The sequence below is a fragment of the Sebastes umbrosus genome, chromosome 3, assembly GCF_015220745.1.
Source record: "Sebastes umbrosus isolate fSebUmb1 chromosome 3, fSebUmb1.pri, whole genome shotgun sequence".
Taxonomy (NCBI): domain Eukaryota; kingdom Metazoa; phylum Chordata; class Actinopteri; order Perciformes; family Sebastidae; genus Sebastes; species Sebastes umbrosus.
In genome coordinates, this window is record NC_051271.1 from 30,684,881 (window position 1) to 30,702,709 (window position 17,829).

At 41.0% G+C, this 17,829-nt stretch overlaps 1 protein-coding gene across 1 annotated transcript in view; it reads left to right on the forward strand.

The window, feature by feature from the left end:
* The window catches only part of xylt1 (xylosyltransferase I), a 103,987-nt gene that overhangs the window by 64,507 nt on the left and 21,651 nt on the right, over positions 1-17,829 (forward strand). Inside the window, 4 exon segments of the mRNA XM_037764802.1 lie at positions 5,840-5,914; positions 7,920-8,142; positions 8,565-8,741; positions 14,346-14,611. Coding sequence (XP_037620730.1) covers positions 5,840-5,914; positions 7,920-8,142; positions 8,565-8,741; positions 14,346-14,611 — 741 coding nt within the window.

The following is a 17,829-nucleotide window of genomic DNA, read 5'->3' on the forward strand; positions in this document are numbered from 1 at the left end:
ACTGGACATGAAGTCATGGAAATAGCCGAGTGGAGGAGACATTTTTGTGACTTGTAACTTTTTTTTTTAATTCAAGTTTAATAGTCCTCCTGGAGTTCAGGGTCTGCTGGGTTTTTGATGTAGCTCTGCAGCAGCCAATTAAAATCCTCCTATTAAGGAGAGAGTTATCTCCTCTGCGCAGCCAGAATGTCCACCAGTTGAGTTTAGACAAGCTGTAATGGCCACTGGGTAAAAAGAAGCTGGATCTGATGTCTCCACAGCTGGAGCTAAGATGCAGGGGCAAATGTGGATTTTTGCTCCACATTTGGGGTTTAGTCGTGTTGTGTTGTTTTTCATCATATCAATGAACGCTGCTGACATGCTGCCTGTGTATGTGCGTCTTTGTTTCTGCACCAGTGTGTGCACGCCTGAGCTTGCATAGTTCAGCGTGTCTCAGCACCTGTCTGTGTATATTTGTGCTTATTTATCCTGTCTGTTTGTCTGTCTGTCTGTCTGTCTGTCTGTCTGTCTGTCTGTCAGTGCATGATTAAAAGCATTTACGAGTGCATGCACCGAGACACTGTTTTCCTCCCATCTTTTGCCTCCTCATTTGCATGAGGGTGATGTTGTTGAGAAAAGGGCTGACAGTGGAGGTTTTAAGCCCCATCTGTTGGGAAACGAAACGATTGATGGAACGAAAGAGGAGCCGAGAGGCAGAAATGACAGGGAGTGGCGAGGGAGCAAGAATAAGCAGTTGGGGGGAACAAGAGGGAACTGCACGTTTTTGGATCCATGCAATATGGAAATATGTAAATGGCAATCTTGTATCTTTGCTTAGCAAGTGCATTTGTAACCAACAGCTTGGATTTGACCGAGTCTGCGCTCTGCATATTCACTGACTTGAACTTGCAAATGTGGTCCCTTTTTAAGTGGCAGGCCTGGGTTTCAGACCCCTGTGAGAGGGAGCATCGGTGCTATTCGAGTGTCCTCGAGCAAGAAACTGAAACCCATTCGGCTGTTTTGTCGCTGATAATCCTCTCTGATTTCTTTGGGAATGGGATCAGGCGGAAAGAGACATTCTCCCTCAGAAATAAACACCTCAGCATTACATTATCATTATGGACTTACACTACAGCACAGAAAAACATGTTGGAATAAGCAGATGCCTCACTCTTGCCAGACTGCAAATGCAACCATGTGTTAAGCTGCCAGTGTGCTTCATCAGAACTGTGTGTCGGATGGTCGGATAGCTTCGGAAACCCATTGCCCCCACACATCGGGGTAAGGGGTGAGGGGGGACTATTTCGACTAGTCCGACTATTTCTATTACTTTTCAAAACCTGACATTCATACCCACGTCCCGATTGATCAGCTGGCATCATTGGGAAACAATTCCATAATAACCTTTCAGCATATTATAATTCAAGTGTTCTGAGAGATAACTAGACTTCTGCACCTCATCATGGCTCTGTTTTCAGGCTTTAAAAAATGTAGCCCGTGACGGGAGACTTTGGCCAATCACAGGTCATTTCAGAGAGAGAGCGTTCCTATTGGCTGTTCATTCAACGGACGCAGCTGTCAATCACTCGCGAACTGTGATCAAACAGTCAAACTAGGCAGCGCTGATCAAACATGAATCAATATTATGTTACGTTAATGCCTATTTCTCTCCTCAAATGTTCTCAAACATCTTGTAGTGTACTGTTTAGCTGTAAAATGAGAAAGAGTGCTCCGGCTGATGGGCGGTGCTTGGTATTTCCTCGACTGTTTTCAACATGGCTGCCGGGTTACAAACGTTCTCATTTTACAACTAAACAGTACACTACAAGATGTTTCTGAAAACATTTGAGGAGAGAAATAGGCATTACAGTAACAGAATATTGATTTATATTTGATCAGCGCTGCCTAGTTTGACTGTTTGATCGGAGTTAGCGAGTGAATGACAGCTGCTCAGAGACGGCAAGGCTCCAGCTCGGCTGGGATTGGTTGATTTGCTCCAGTCTGTGAAATCCTGCAGATGCCATTAGGAGCACCGGAGGACACAGAGGCACATGACTTTTTTTCAGATTACCTGTCTCATGTGCTACTGTCAGGATATAGTGACCGTTTCATAAAACTAACTTTTTTTAACCATAGTTGCTTCCAACCCTGCCTATTCCAGCTTTAAATTACAGTATTTTTGGTCGTAGACTTTCCAAATGGCACTCGTTTTTCCATTTTTGACCATACTGTGCTGGTGCAGGCACTAAATGGGGGGGGCTTTCCCTGCCCAGCGCTGCCCTGACTACTGCTGTTGTTATCAGTGGGACTGGAGACAAGCATTATTTCCCCTCTAATTCCCTGATAATGTCTGTCCTGCCGCATGGATGGCTCTCAAAGGCAAACCCAGAGCCCCTCACACCAGCAGAGGGGCTGTGTGTCCAGGGGGAGATATGCTGTGTGTGTGTGTGTGTGTGTGTGTGTGTGTGTGTCTGTCCAGAGAGGCCAGAGGATGAGTTACACGCTTGCTTTGTCAGAGTGCAACCCTCTTTCCCAGCTTTTATCTACACAGTCTCCATGCTTTTACCTTTTTTTTTCCTTTAAAGCCCTTTTTCATAGACTTTACAGCAGCTTTTACGAAGTCGGAGCTTTGCCAAACAATGACTGGCTGCAGGCGTCATATCTTCTAATCTCTTTCACTTTGTCGTCTGTCTCTAGGAAAAACAACGTCATATTTTTGCTTTGTTCCATAAGTGATAGGTGTCATTTCCTGTTGTGGAAAAAAAATACCCTTTATAACCCATTAAGAATTAAGCCAACTCATTTGAAAATGTCATTTAAAAAAAAGTCTGGATAAGAAAATAAAATAGTAGTATTTTAAATTAAGATGCGGAAATTTTGCAGGTTTTTACATGACAAAAGTGATGAATGTGTGATTCATCTCTCATCTGTCCTGAGTGCTGTTAGTAGGGGTGTAAATCACCAGTTTCATCCTGAATACGATATTACATTGATTCACGAATGCTGCTAGCACTGTTGATGTTTAGGAAGGGAGGTGAGCTCAGGACAAAAATGGTGAAACAGACATGCCATGGGAATGTCAAAATAAGGCGCATCTTCAAGATAATGATAACGTACCGATGTTTTCACTTTGCATCGATGATATCGTTGATCATTCAATAGATATAACGATCCAGATCGATGGATCATCACACCCCTAGTTGTTAAGAGTGTGCGTTATTAACTTGTAATTCACTGTAATTCCCCTCTGGGATTGTTTAGTTGAAGTCTGTGTTAGAAAAAGGCACGTCATTAATTTAACAGTAAGCCCATGGAAGTGAAACAGTGACATACTGATGAAGTTTAAATGGCTATGATATCGAAAATGTGCACATTTTGTAGGTACCAGATGAGGCTGAAACACACATCAGTGTGTGTGTGTGTGTGTGTGTGTGTGTGTGTGTGTGTTGTGTGTGTGTTACAGTAATGCGTGCGTGTGAATACCACTGTGAGACAGAGCAGCCACAGGGCTGACAGTAAGCAACTAGACCCAGTGGACGGGGTGGACCACTCAGGTGGCAAATCTGGGAGCTTGACATGAATTCCCCTCGCTCTGTGGGTGTGTGTAGTTGTGTGTGTGTGCGTGTGCGTGTGCGTGTGTGTGTGTGTGTCTGCGTGCCTATAAGCATTTGTGTGTGTCTGACTGTGCATGTATATCGCATTGTCTCTGTGCATACTAGCAGATACACAGCGCGTATGCGTGTGTGTGTGTGTGTGTGTGTGTGTGTGTGTGGGAAGTAGAGACAGAGAAGACTGCATGTGTCTGAGCAGCACATCATCAGTTAGGCTTTATGGCTCAGGACCTCCTAAGATAAGCCCCCCAGGCTGTGAAATTGCTCCTTGAAGAGAAAATGACATTAATATGCGCTTGTCCCTCCCCCCAATGATCCTTGAGCTTTTTACCAGGGCCTCGCTGCTCTTTTAGAGAGGCAAGCCAAGCCATCATGAAAAGCCCCACCACAGATGAAATGTTAGAGCCATTGACTGTGGCAACAGCCTGCAGAGCAAAGCTTTAGCCTGTCTGGCCTGTGTAATGAGGGGGTAGACTGCTCTATAATGTAAGAAGCAGCATGAAGTCCTTCATCAAATCATGGATAGCGCAATCTTTTGTATGATCCTAATATTTTAACGGCGGGAAGGAACTGAGGGGCTGACACTGAGGTCTTTAATTGTGACTTAAAGCCCCAAATCCCGAGTATTTCTCTGTAACGTTAAAGCCCCCCTCCACACAGAAATGTGTTGTGCTTATTGTTACTTCACTTGGATGTTTGAGCTCGACTGTGCAGAATGATGCTGAGTTTATTTTCACATTCATCTGCTGAAGGAGGAAGGTTGCTCAGTGCTCACCTTAAATCAGAGTTTAACATGCGTATGTGTCAGCACCATTTGTGACATCACTATTAGTTTGGAGCCAATCCCGCTCCAGTATGAGACTTACACAAGTGCGATGTGGGAAATTGAAGGCTCCAGTGCACATAGACTGAGCATAGACATTTCAGTGAAGTAGGAGATGTCTTGTGTCCGGTAGTTTATGAAATTACCGGACAACAAATATTATGGATTTTTCAATGAGTGAGCTGGACTAACATGAAATTGCCAGATGAAATCGCAAATTAGTCTGGATTGGACCTCTCAGATCTTTTCGATTTCCAAGGGGTGTAGAACAAAATTTTACATCACCTTTTTCCATCTGGGACCCACCCACTTCTTATCAGTGAGAAAAGCAAAGGTACTGTAAAAACTAGGGCTGTCAATTGATTAAAAATGTTAATTGCGATTAATCGCAATTAACATTTTTAATCAAAATGTGCAAATTAATTGCACATTTTTTATCTGTTCAAAATGTACCTAAATGGGAGAGTTTTCAAATATTTAATACTCTTATCAACATGGGAGTGGGCAAATATGCTTGCTTTATTCAAATTTATGTATACATTTATTATTGGAAATCAATTAACAACACAAAACAATGACAAATATTATCCAGAAACCCTCACAGGTACTGCATTTAGCATAACAGATATGCTCAAATCATAACATGGCAAACTGCAGCCCAACAGGCAACAACAGCTGTCAGTGTGTCAGTTTGCTGACTTGACTATGACTTGCCCCAAACTGCATGTGATTATCATAAAGTAGGCATGTCTGCAAAGGGGAGACTCGTGGGTACCCATAGAACCCATTTATATTCACATATCTTGAGGTCAGAGGTCAAGGGACCCCTTTGAAAATGGACATGACAGTTTTTCCTCACCAAAATTTGGCGCAACTCTGAAGTGTGATTTAGCCTCCTTAGCGACAAGCTAGTATGACATTGTTGGTACCAATGGATTGCTTAGTTGGTTAAAATCAGTTAAGTCAAGTTGTTTTAATGCGTTAAAGAAATGAATGGCTCTGCTAGTGACACGCCATGAGCTGTGTGGGTATTATATGATGGGCAAGATTAGCTATTCGCCCCAAATCACACTTAATTGGATACATTTATGTACAAGCCAAGTCATCAAAAGTATTTTAACGTTTTCCAGGAAAAGGAAAGAGAGGGATTTTTATATAATTTTACATATATTTAGGCATATAACAAAAGATAACTGAACATTTACACAGTGACTCAGGATTAGAACTTGAAACATTATTTTTATTTCACTGTGTCTTTAAGGAAGTTTGTTTTTATAGCAACCAGTAACAGATGGATACATTTGCATAATTTTCCTCCAAAGCTCACATTGTACCTTTAACATGTATTTGCCGCAAAAAATCGATGTTCCAGCAAGGTCTCCCCATATGTTTCCCAGTCAAAAGTAAGTCCTTTCTTCCATTTCAGGACCAACAACCAGCTGGTGGGCTTCCTGTCCAAATACAGAGACATGAACTTCATCAAGTCACATGGCCGGGACAAACGCCAGGTGAGATGCATATCTTTTTCAAACTTTATTTTAGTCTCCCCACGCAACACTCCAGCCTCTCTCTTACTCTCTGGCTAGCTCTCTGTGTTTGTCTCACTTACTCACACACAGCAGCACCTAAGAGCGCACACACACAGCGCACTCCTGCCAGCACGGCGTGGTCACTGAATCATAATACAATTAGCTCCCATCTGTGGCTTCATTAATTAACCTTCTTTGACGGGGCGAGTTGGCGAGGTCGCTGCCAGAACGCCCTTTTCCTGCTGCCGGCGCCCTGCCGCCCTCTACTTTATGCCTCATCACACCCCCCGCGACAAATCACCTGTAAAAAATAACCCCGAAACACACGAAAAATATATATATTATTAAAAAAAAATCATGGATGCATGAGTCAGCATGACTCAGCAGTACCTATTTGCAATCACAGTGTTTTATTCAGCGCTGTTTGATGAGAGCTGTTTGTTCCTGATTTAATTCAGTTTTTAACAACAATAATTATATCCGTAATCCACCGCTATATTGCGTCTACGTATGAGTAAATGGAAAAAATGAAAGTAATTGAAAAATATCTGAGTGCATTTTAAAATGTAATCCGCGTATGTGTGGTGTCAGCCACAAGGTCAATACATCAACAGTGTTTGTCACTGTTCAGATAACAGAGGGAACAGTCTGACCTGCTCGACCTGAATTTGACTCCCTCCATCTAACACTCGATACATTCGCAGGAGTAACACCATCCATTATGTATGCAGGGTGTCACTCTTCTAGTCGCTGATAGAAGTCTGTAGTGACAAGTGCGAACGACACATTTCTCAAGTCATTTAGGCCCAAGGATAGGAGACACATTCTGCTACTGGAAAGTCATGTTTGGATATATTGTAATACTAAACTAATCACAATTATTTTTTTAAATGATGAATTTTTTCAGTTAGCTGTTAGCAGTTGAGTTTCATCAATTCTCAGTGTATACACTTCTCTTTTTTAGCTCACATCTTTCGTTATTTTTTTACCAATTAATCACAAAAAAAAAATGCCTGATTTAAGTGGTATATAAATAAAACTATATTGTTAGGTTATTATTAGGTATATTGCTTTTTAAATGACAAAGATTACCGTTTTAAAACTTATTTAGTACTTGTTTATTGTTAAATGTAGAACTCAGATGGGCGACGAGGCGCAGCCTTTTATTCAGCTGACGCACTTTGGTTGCATCACATAGGGAGAGAGGACGGACCCGCCAGTCTATGCGTATTCATTCTCCATTATTGTTGTTGTTCAGCACTTGTAGCCTACATGCAAGATATGACAGTTGGTCTTTGTGTTTTTTTTCCCGCCCCTCCTCCATTGTGATTGGACGACTGTGTTAAAAAGTGACAGCGCAGCATTTGACCCAAAGTTGAACATTTTTCAACTCTGCAACCAGAAAAAAAACACCAAAAAGGCAGCGCTCAGTGCAGAATAGACTCGGGGGTTCTGGCTTTTTAGCGTAATGTAAATACGCGGCGGCTCCCATCGCAAAGAATTAAAGGAAGAAAAAACGTGAACATAGTAAGTTGTGGCGGTTGGCTTATCAATAGTGCGATATTGCAATATGGCGGTTATTGCGACAGCCCTAGCAGATACAGATTTTCACCCTGATTTTATTACAAGCACTCAAATGTTGTTTCCTACTGAAACAATGAAACAGTGTTCCCTGAAGTCAACAAGGGCCTCCTGTGACAAGCACAGCTCAAACTTCTTCTGTTTTATTGAAAGTAAAGAGAAAAAACGGGAGAAAATACAAATGAGCTGCTGATTATACACAAGTGTCCCTCTAAATGCAAAAACAAGATCTGCAGAGTGCTTGTTTTTATGCAAATTGTGTTTTCAAAGTCTAATTTTCACCTGCATGTTTCTATTTTTTTCCGCCATGTAAATTCACAAAAAGAATTAGCCTTCACTGTTTGTATATTTAGTTATATCAGTAGTCGGCAGTGTAACTGTATCTTTGTGTGTGCTCGCCAGGTTTATCCGTAAGCAGGGTCTGGATCGTCTGTTCCTCGAGTGCGACACCCACATGTGGAGGCTGGGCGACCGAAAAATCCCAGAAGGCATCTCGGTGGACGGCGGGTCCGACTGGTTCCTCCTCAACCGCATGTTCATCGAATATGTTATCAACTCCAAGGACGACTTGGTCACCAACATGAAGCGTTTCTACGCCTACACTCTGCTGCCTGCCGAGGTAACACACACACACACACACACACACCGCATTCACACTTTCAGGTGTTTCTTAACCTTCCACTGACAGCTGAGCTGCTTTGCACTTACACTGCATCACGTATAGAAAACAATATCCACTGTTCTCTTTTCATCGCTGTGTTAGATGTGCAGGAAAGAAAAGAAGTCGGAGGCGGACATAAAATCATAATGTGAAGGCGAGATGTAAAGGCTGACTTTTCAACCGTATACAAGGATTGGATGAGAACTGAATGATCTCTGTTGGGAAATTGGATGTTTATCATGAGCTACTGTGAATCTCCAGTCTCTGACTCTATTTCCTCTCTGTGAATTGAATGGTGTAACGTATATGAATTTCTAATTTCGCCTCTCTGTGTCTGCTCCCCCTCCCTCTGTCTCCCTCTCCTGTTCCTCAATACCCAGTCGTTCTTCCACACGGTGCTGGAGAACAGCGCCCACTGTGAGAGCATGGTGGATAACAACCTGCGCATCACCAACTGGAACCGCAAACTGGGCTGCAAGTGCCAGTACAAGCACATCGTCGACTGGTGTGGCTGCTCCCCTAATGACTTCAAGCCTGCAGACTTCCACCGCTTCCAGGTGATAATGACACACAACAGCAGTGTGGAGAAAATCTCTTTTTGCTCGGCAGCCTTCTGTGATCAATATAGAGGCCAAAAGCAGAGCTAATGGCACTTGGAGGTCAGGGCCCATAATATTCAGGAATCACACTTTTTCTTTTTCTCTAAAGAAATTTGTTAAAAAGCTCAAAAATTGAAATTTATACAAAAGCGTTCTGAGGGACAAACGAATACTGAAGGCAGTGCTGACCATTGTCATATTTTTAACATATTCATACCTTTAACTTTTTTATGTTTAGAATTGGAGTTAATTGCTCTCATCGTTGCATAATACCAGAGGCTAAATCTCTGATAAACTTGTGGTGCAGGTCGAATATCTCTTTGAAATACTAGCAAGAAATAGCTGCAGGCAAACCCTCCAACCAAGGATGATTGGACTGCAATTGCTAGTGAAACTGAATGAAGAAATTGGTCTTTAACTCAATTTATATAATATACTGGAAAAATCAACTACAGATATGTATGTGTGTGTGTGTGTGTGTATATAAATATATATATATATATATATATATATATATATCGATTAAAATATTTAATTGCGATCAATCACATAACTGTCCATAGTTAATTGCAATAAATCGCAAATTAATTTGGGGTAATGTTGATAAGAGTATTAAATACTTGACAAATCTCCCTTTAAGGTACATTTTGAAAAGATAAAAAAAATCTGTGATTATTTTGTGATTAATCACGATTAAATCTTTTTGAATTGAAAGACAGCCCTAATATATATATATTCTGAGCTGCTATATAAACTGCTGGTTTCTGATCAGTTTCCAGAACAGAAGTGCTCGCCATCCAATCACTGAAAAATGCAATTCTGGCACAAATCTCCAAATATCAAAAGTTTTGATACCAAATCCCAGCATGGCTTTTTATATGGTGTTCCTCAAGGTTTTGGTGTCTTAATGTGGTATTTTGGAGGGATTATTAATCATTTTTAACAATTCTCGAGTGGAAAAAAATGTTAAATTTAGCACCAAATCTGTATAACAAATGGCATCAACCCAAAAAATTGCTGCAACAACTTATGAGACATAAATGAGCATCATATACTTCTAGCATCATGTTCTAAACCCCTTATACAATGTTACAATTTATTTTTATTAATTCATTCATTATATTTCTGATTTATTACCAGAACAACTTGACACACTGTGCTGAGCTTCATCTCAAATTAATCTCCAGGTTCCCAGCTTTCAGATGATGTACACCACTTCTATGTGACATCTACTGTTGACCTGCTATCTCCCCCTAAAGACCCCCTGTACCCCCCTAAAAAAGACAAAAACAGGTCTATTGTGGGTCTCAGAGGGTTAGAGTATTTTAAGTAAAAATGAATAAGATTCTGTGAAGTAGGAGTAAAAGTGAAGGATTTGTACTTTCAGCATTCATTTAAGTCCAAAATGTCCCTTTTGGTAGTTTGATAAGTACAGGCTCTGGGCTTAACTGGGATAAAAGGCCATATCTTCCAGTAGATGTCAATCAGAGACATCAGACAAACCTACAAACATACAGAAATTAAAATGAGAAGTATGTCGTGGGAAATCAGCAGCAGTCAATCTCTAAATTCTCTGGCCTCAAGGTCTGTCCTCCCACCCTCAGCATCCAGCCCGTTCCCCACAGCTTTCACAATCAATATGTGCAAAATTATGTCTCGATTAGTATGACCCTGAGAGGGAAAAAAAATTAATAGTATTAGATCCTCTTTGCCTTCAGTATGAGGGGGAGAGGAGCGTTAGTTAGCTTTCCGAAATGAAAGTGAATGAGTGGCAGTGACTCCAGGACCCCAGAGAAAGTCGCTATCGCAGTTTGACTTTTAATGTGCTCCTAAAAAGTAAAAGCTGCAGAACAAAAGTGAAAACTGCCACAGTTAAATATCACTTTGAGTCAGATCCTTTAAGGTGCCGTGACTCACTTTGTCTCTCCTGTCCTTCACATACCAGTCAAAGCTGACCTCAGTTCTCCCTTCGCCAGACCCGTCTGCCGTCTGTCTCGCCACAGACTCTGGCAGCCCAGTGCCAACACATTACCACAGGTCCTTGGCACTGCTGCTAGGTCTGGTTGGCACCCTGGTATCAGTGAAGTCCAACCTTGGGAACAAAGCAGCCCTTCCAAAAGCCAGCCAGGCCGCCGTATTAATAGGACTCAATATGCAGTTGAGCGCAGCGCACGATCAGTGTTTCTCTTAGAACCTTAACACTGGGGAAGATGCAGACAAGCAGTGTTCATTTTGGCAGCTATTTTAGATTTAGTCTTAGTCTTAAAATGAAAATGCTCATTAGTTTTAGTCACATTTTTGTCATTTTTGTCCTTCATAGTTTTAGTCTAGTTTTAGTCGACGACAACTCAAAATGTTTTAGTCAATGAAAAGTCATTAGTTTTTAGTCAAAATGTTTTCTCTCTTAATTATTGTCAGCTATTTTTTTTTTATTTAATCTTAGTCCTGTTTACTCATCAGATTATATTGAACATTTGTCATTTTAGTCAAATTTATTTCACATAAAATTGTATCTTATCACTATCTGATGAAAGACACAGATTGAATGATTAAGAATGCAGCTTTGCAGTAAGTTTGAGTCCTACTGACTGTGCTCATTAATGATGCGCTGTTCAGTCACACCCGCCGGTACGTTATGAGAGCCAATCTGCCCATCCAACATGTAGAAATATGCATTACTGAACCACCTGAACCCGACCCGCAAACCATCAACTTTATGCATTATAGTAGCATAATTGTCAGGGCTGAGGTGTGAGACAAGAAGGACAGAGACGGACTGAGCGCCGCTACCGCCACAGCGTTTTGTGTGTGTGTGTGTGTGTGTTTGAGACAGCGAGAGAGAGAGTGACAGACAAAGGGGAAGAGAAAGTGGAATGTGACAAAAATAAAGCAAGATTTTGGTGCTGTTTTTATGTTTTTAAACTAGGGCTGTCAATCAATTAAAATAATTAATTGTGATTAATCAAAAATTAATTGCACATTTTTATCTGTTCAAAATGTACCTTAAAGGGGGATTTGTCAAGTATTTAATACTCTTATTAACATGGGAGTGGGCAAATATGATTGCTTTATGCAAAAATATGTATTTATTTATTATTGAAAATTAATTACCAACGCAGAACAATGACAAATATTGTCCAGAAACCCTCACAGGTACTGCATTTAGCATAAAACTATGCTCAAATCATAATATGGTAAACTCAAGCCCAACAGGCAACAACAGCTGTCAGCAACAGTTTTTCCTCGCCAGAATTTAGCGCAAGTTTGGAGCGTTATTTAGCGTAAAAGCGTTCTTATTTCTAGTGTGAAATGGTTGGCACCAATGGATCCCTAATGTTTTCTGGTTTCATACGATGCCAGTATCTTCCCTCTAGCTTTAAAACTGAGCCCACTGCAAACTTCGAAAGATCATTTGTGTGAATGCGTTAAAGAAATTAGTGGCTTTAAAACGAATTTGCGTTAACGCGCATATCATATTAACTTTGACAGCCCTAGTTTTTAAACTACATTTTAGTCTCGTCTTTTTTTGTCAACGATATGCATGTTTGATATCGTCACCGTTAATGTTTTATGACCTTGTGTCATCTCGTCATTGTCTCGTCTTAGTCATAGAAAAAAAGGTCACACAAGAACATATTTCGTCATAGTTTTCGTTAACAAAATTAACTCTGCAGACAAGTAAAATAGGCTTCCATTTGGTTCACAGATGACTAGAATAATTAAAAGGTACAACTGTCGAGTTCCCCCGCATAGTGATTTTGAAGTGCACTCACCAGGGGAGGGCTTCTGGAGAGGGAGAGTGGTGATGTGCCTTTTGTCTTAGTGCATCATTGTTTAGTAATGTGTTTCAGAATGAGGTGCATTTGGGAAGTGTGTTGGAAAGACAGGCTGTGACAGGTTGGTGCTTTCAGCTGACTGCACCGAGGGCATGTCAGAACACACAAAATCTGGGAATGTGTAAAAACCAAAGCCTCCCTCCCTTCGTGTTTCATTTGATATCTGTAGCCCATCACAGTGTGTTAATGCATCATCTGGTACCAGTGTGAATCCGCACACCAACATCTCACTTCGTAGCATGAGAAAAAGTCTACTTGATTAGGTTTTTTTAGCTCGTAGCACTGAGGTGTTCTGTGCTGGGTAAAGGTATCGGCAAATAGTTTTGTGTCTGGGACTGAAAAGATGTCTTTGTGTGTAGGCCAAGCCGTGTAGGCAGCAGATTTCATGATGCACCATCAAACCACACGAGCAAGAGTGTGGCAGGGACAGAGAGGGTGAGAAAAAGGCATGTAGGAGGCCAGACAGAGCGACAAATACAAGGAACTGGTGAGAAAAGAGATGATGAAGGGATGGATAAATATTAGGGCTCTCAAAAGTAAAAATTTGTTTTAACGTCACTAATTTCTTTAAAGCATTAACTAACTGATTTTAGGTTGTAGTGGATTCAGTGTTAAAGCTAGGGTGAAGATACTGGCATCATATGAAACTAGAGAACCTAAGGAATCCATTGGTACCAACCATACAGTATCATACTAGCTTTTAGCAAAGCAGGCTAAATAACGCTCCAAACTTACACTACATTTTGGCGAGGAAAAACTGGAATAGCCATTTTCAAAGGGGTCCCTTGACCTCTGACCTCAAGATATGTGAATGTAAATGGGTTCTATGGGTACCCACGAGTCTCCCCTTTACAGACATGCCCACTTTATGATAATCACATGCAGTTTGGGGCAAGTCATAGTCCAAGTCAGCACACTGACACACTGACAGCTGTTGTTGCCTGTTGGGCTGCAGTTTGCCATGTTATGATTTGAGCATATTGTTTTATGCTAAATGCAGTACCTGTGAGGGTTTCTAGACAATATTTGTCGTTTTTCTTTGAGTTGCTAATTGATTTCCAATTATAAATAAATACATACATTTGCATAAAGCAGCATATTTGTCCACTCCCATGTTGATAAGAGTATTAAATACTTGATAAATTTCCCTTTAAGGTACATTTCGAACAGATAAAAAATGTAAGGACTATGGACAATCATGCAATTAATCACGATTAAATATTGTAATGGATTAAAAGCCCTATGGAGAACATAAACATTCTAAATGGGCCCCTTTTGTATTTCCTGTTGCAATGTTTGTTAATGCAGTAGCTGGCAGGAAGTAAACTTGGACCAAAGCTGTTGCCATAGCAACAGAATGGCAATGAAAAGGTCTATAGAGCGTTTTGTTCTGCAAAACGATGACAAAGAGAGACCGAGGAGAGAGTCATTTTTATTTAACATACAGTATGTAATAATTCATTCACATATCTATACAGAAAAGATTTACCTCCTTTTTATCTGCTACCTTCTACCACCTTCACTCTACCTTCTCTTTCTTCTCTCTTTCCACACGTCACTTCCACACACATCTAACACATATTTGTTCCCCTGCCATCCTGGCACACCACCATTTCCTAATCTCCTCTTTTTTCTGCTCTTTATCTCTTCCCTCCCTGCTTTGCTGTTATGCTCCCCTCCCTCCCTCCCTCACTCCCTCACTCCCTCCTTCCCTCTCCCTCTGCAGCAAACGGTGCGGCCCACCTTCTTTGCCAGGAAGTTTGAAGCCAGCGTGAACCAGGAGATAGTGAACCAGCTGGATGCCTACCTGTTTGGACCGCTTCCCCAGGGAACGCCGGGCCTAAACTCGTACTGGGAGAGCGTGTACGACGAGCCAGACGGCGTGTCCAGTCTGTCGGACACGCAGCTCACGTACTTCCACTCCTTCACGCGGCTGGGCCTGGCCAGAGCTGCCGCCTCGCTGCAGGGAAACCCACAGGATCACAGCTGCAGGTTGGTCTCGTAAACACATTATGCAAATACTCGCTCATCACGACACACCTGCGCTGACATTCACAGGTGCACTTCGGTTTGTTTTCGCTCTCAAAAGCCTGCCACGCCCATGTTAGCACAAGAAACCACAACAGAAAAAACCTTTTGTATTGATGCGTCGTCTCTGCCTGGCATCATATGTCGTGGAAAACAGGATGACAATGAATAGTTCCAATCAGGCAGCTGGGAACTCTGCGTAATGCTATTCATTTTGTAACACGATATGACCCTCCGTCAGTTTATCCCAGAGATAATGAGGCTATATGGGTCAGAGCATTGAAAGCTGTCCCTTCAGGCCAGTTTATTATTAGTGGAAATGTACAAATTCCAGTGCTGTTAACATACTGTATGTGGTTAAACGGGAAACCACACTCTGTTTTCATATTTAATGGCCAAATGGAACATTTAGGCTTCATGTACTTCAGTAAGGGTTTCGAACAGCATATGTTTTCAGTAGCATCTGGTGTCGGTGCATTTTAGGTTAGCTTCCCTTTAGTTTACTTGCACAGCGATGAAACCCAAAGTGATTAAAAAACAGTGACAAATGAAATATGCTGATTCGCAACAAAGGTGTAAATTGCTAATTTGTGTACGTGTGACAGAAAGCCCCGCGTGTCTCATAAAAAGCATCTCACCTCGAAAACAAAAGATAAAACAACAAACGCGACACCTACAATAGCAGCAGATGTTAAGATGACACCTTTATGTTCCTCTTAATGGCATCAATAAACATTAAGATGACTTTTCCCCACATGAAACAGGATAACGGGGAATGTACGGAACACAGCATGATAGAAAGCAGTTGCTTTGACAATATATGGAGACACACTGTGATTGAATCCGCTGTAGTTTCTTTTGGTTGTCATCCAAGCTGCCAATTCATATTGTTCTACCCAGGAAAGTTTCAAAACTCCTCAGGTGAACTGGCTGATAGCGTTTTCGAGTGCAGCGTCACTTGCTGTTGTATAAGGAGATGCGAAAGTGATCGCCTCGTGTCAGCTGAGATGGTTTGCTTATTGTGATGGTTTGGTCGTTGTAAGCAGGACTCCAGTGCAGCAGGGCGTCCAATGCTACCCCCACGCCCCCACACGCCGCTTCATTGTGGGTGTTCTGTAAAGTCCTGCGGGTAAAGCCGAGCAGAGAAAGGAAGCATGTTTCCATCTGTCAGACCTCAAAACCATCCATCGGCTACAGCTGTTTCTACTCATACATCTGTTAAAAAGAGAGCAGACTGGGGAAAAGATGGTCACATAGATGCATGTGTGTCTTTGAATGTATAACAGAGAGGGTGGGGGGGTGGGGGTGGTGGTCTCCAAACCTCTGTCATTGCCAGGAAATGGGCCTGTGAGAAAAAGCACAAACAAGCAAACCTCAGTCTTTAATATTTACACGTAAAAGCACTTTTAGAAAGCTGAAAGGCCAAAGGTCAAAAGGCAGGAAATAGAGAGAACTCATGTAAATGGTCTGCGTGTGTGTGTGTGTGTGTGTAGTTTTGTATATATGTGAGTGTTTATGCAAGCAACTCAAGAGTGATGCTGTTGACGTGTATGTGTATGTAAAGTGTCATCTTATGTATGTGAGTGTTATTAGGTGTATATGGGCGTGTCAACCCAGGAGTGATCCAGTTAGTGTGTCCGTGTATATATACGTCAGTCTATATTAAACACATGCATGCACATGTCGCACCTTATGTGTGAGTTGTATTAAACCTTTTGGGTTAAAGGGGAACGTCACCTAAATTAAGAATTCCAATGTGTTATTTCCAAGGCCAAGGAAAGTTCAATCAATAGTTGTGAAAATAGGGGAGTGCCAAAGATCACAGGGGGGTGCGCCAGGATTTGCCTGTTCTGAGGATGTCAAATTTAGATTTGCTCATGTGTAACTAAAATCGTAATATCACACTTACTGGATAATTTATATAAAAGTCTGTATATAAAACTATTTAAAAAGATATATATTTTTGCTAACGAAATATTTAGTTAGTTTAGCCTTTCAAAAACAGCATTTTCACTGCGGTCAAAAAACGATTTGCTCTCCTGCTTTACGTACCAGTGTTAACTGGGCGTTCTAGCAGCAATCTAACAACACCATGAATTATATTTATTTAACCACAATAACAAAAATTGTATTTTGGCTCTAACTCTAACATAGTAAATTAATTAAGTTGTTACAAAAAAAAAAATTATGTATTTGTATTTGCTTGTTGAATCCGTCAAGACGTCATCACTTTACTTATGTTGATGAAACTAATGAGTTCTGTTCATTAAAGAAAGATGATTTAATTAAAAAAACATGTTTCCTAGACTTAAGTAGGGGGGCTTTACGGGAACCATTTAAATTGGGAACCATTGTCACATGGCATAGAGTCTGGAGCTGCTCCATAAATAATGAATGGGAGACTGAATTTGTGGACCCACAGAATGTTTGTTTTCTTTTTTATACCCAAAATTAACTTTATTCTCTTGTAGTGTTGTCAGTTGTGAAACAGAAAATGTTCCCAAATACTCAGATCATGCTCTTTGTGTCATTTATAGCATCTCTCCCCATTCATTGTCTATGGAGCAGCTCCACACTTTATACCCTATGACATCACAAGTTTGAGATTTAGCACTCTAGTTTTTGGATTTGGGAGAGAACTGTTCATGTTTACTCATATTTTTTGGACTGTCTTAGATCATAGGAATAACATGTAAGCAGTTTGAAAATGGGCGTAGTTCCCCTTTAAATCTCAAGTCCTCAGGATGGAGTCTGTGAGGTGTCTGAATGCTTGCAAAGCGGTTTTAATGGTGTTTGTACATAGCTGAGTCCACATTCTTTCATTCCATGTTATTTGGGACGGAGCTAATTGAACACAGATGAGATGCTGGTTTCATAATAAAACTAATGATTTAGGTGGTATGTGCTCACCTTTCTGAAATGACCAATAGCACAGCAGGACTATATAAATGTTTTTTATAGTACCCTGTAACTATCTGGAGTAAAAAAAATATATTACGTCTGCTGCACAATATCAAAGATTTTTAACCCGTTCCTGAATTTGCACCGCTGCTTAAATTGCAGATGTGAAACAAAATTATTATCATCAGTTATTTTGGTAAATATGAACGCTCCTTTTACGATATTTTATATTACAATGCACAATAATGCATTTATATTTTGACTGCGTTTGACAAAAAAGA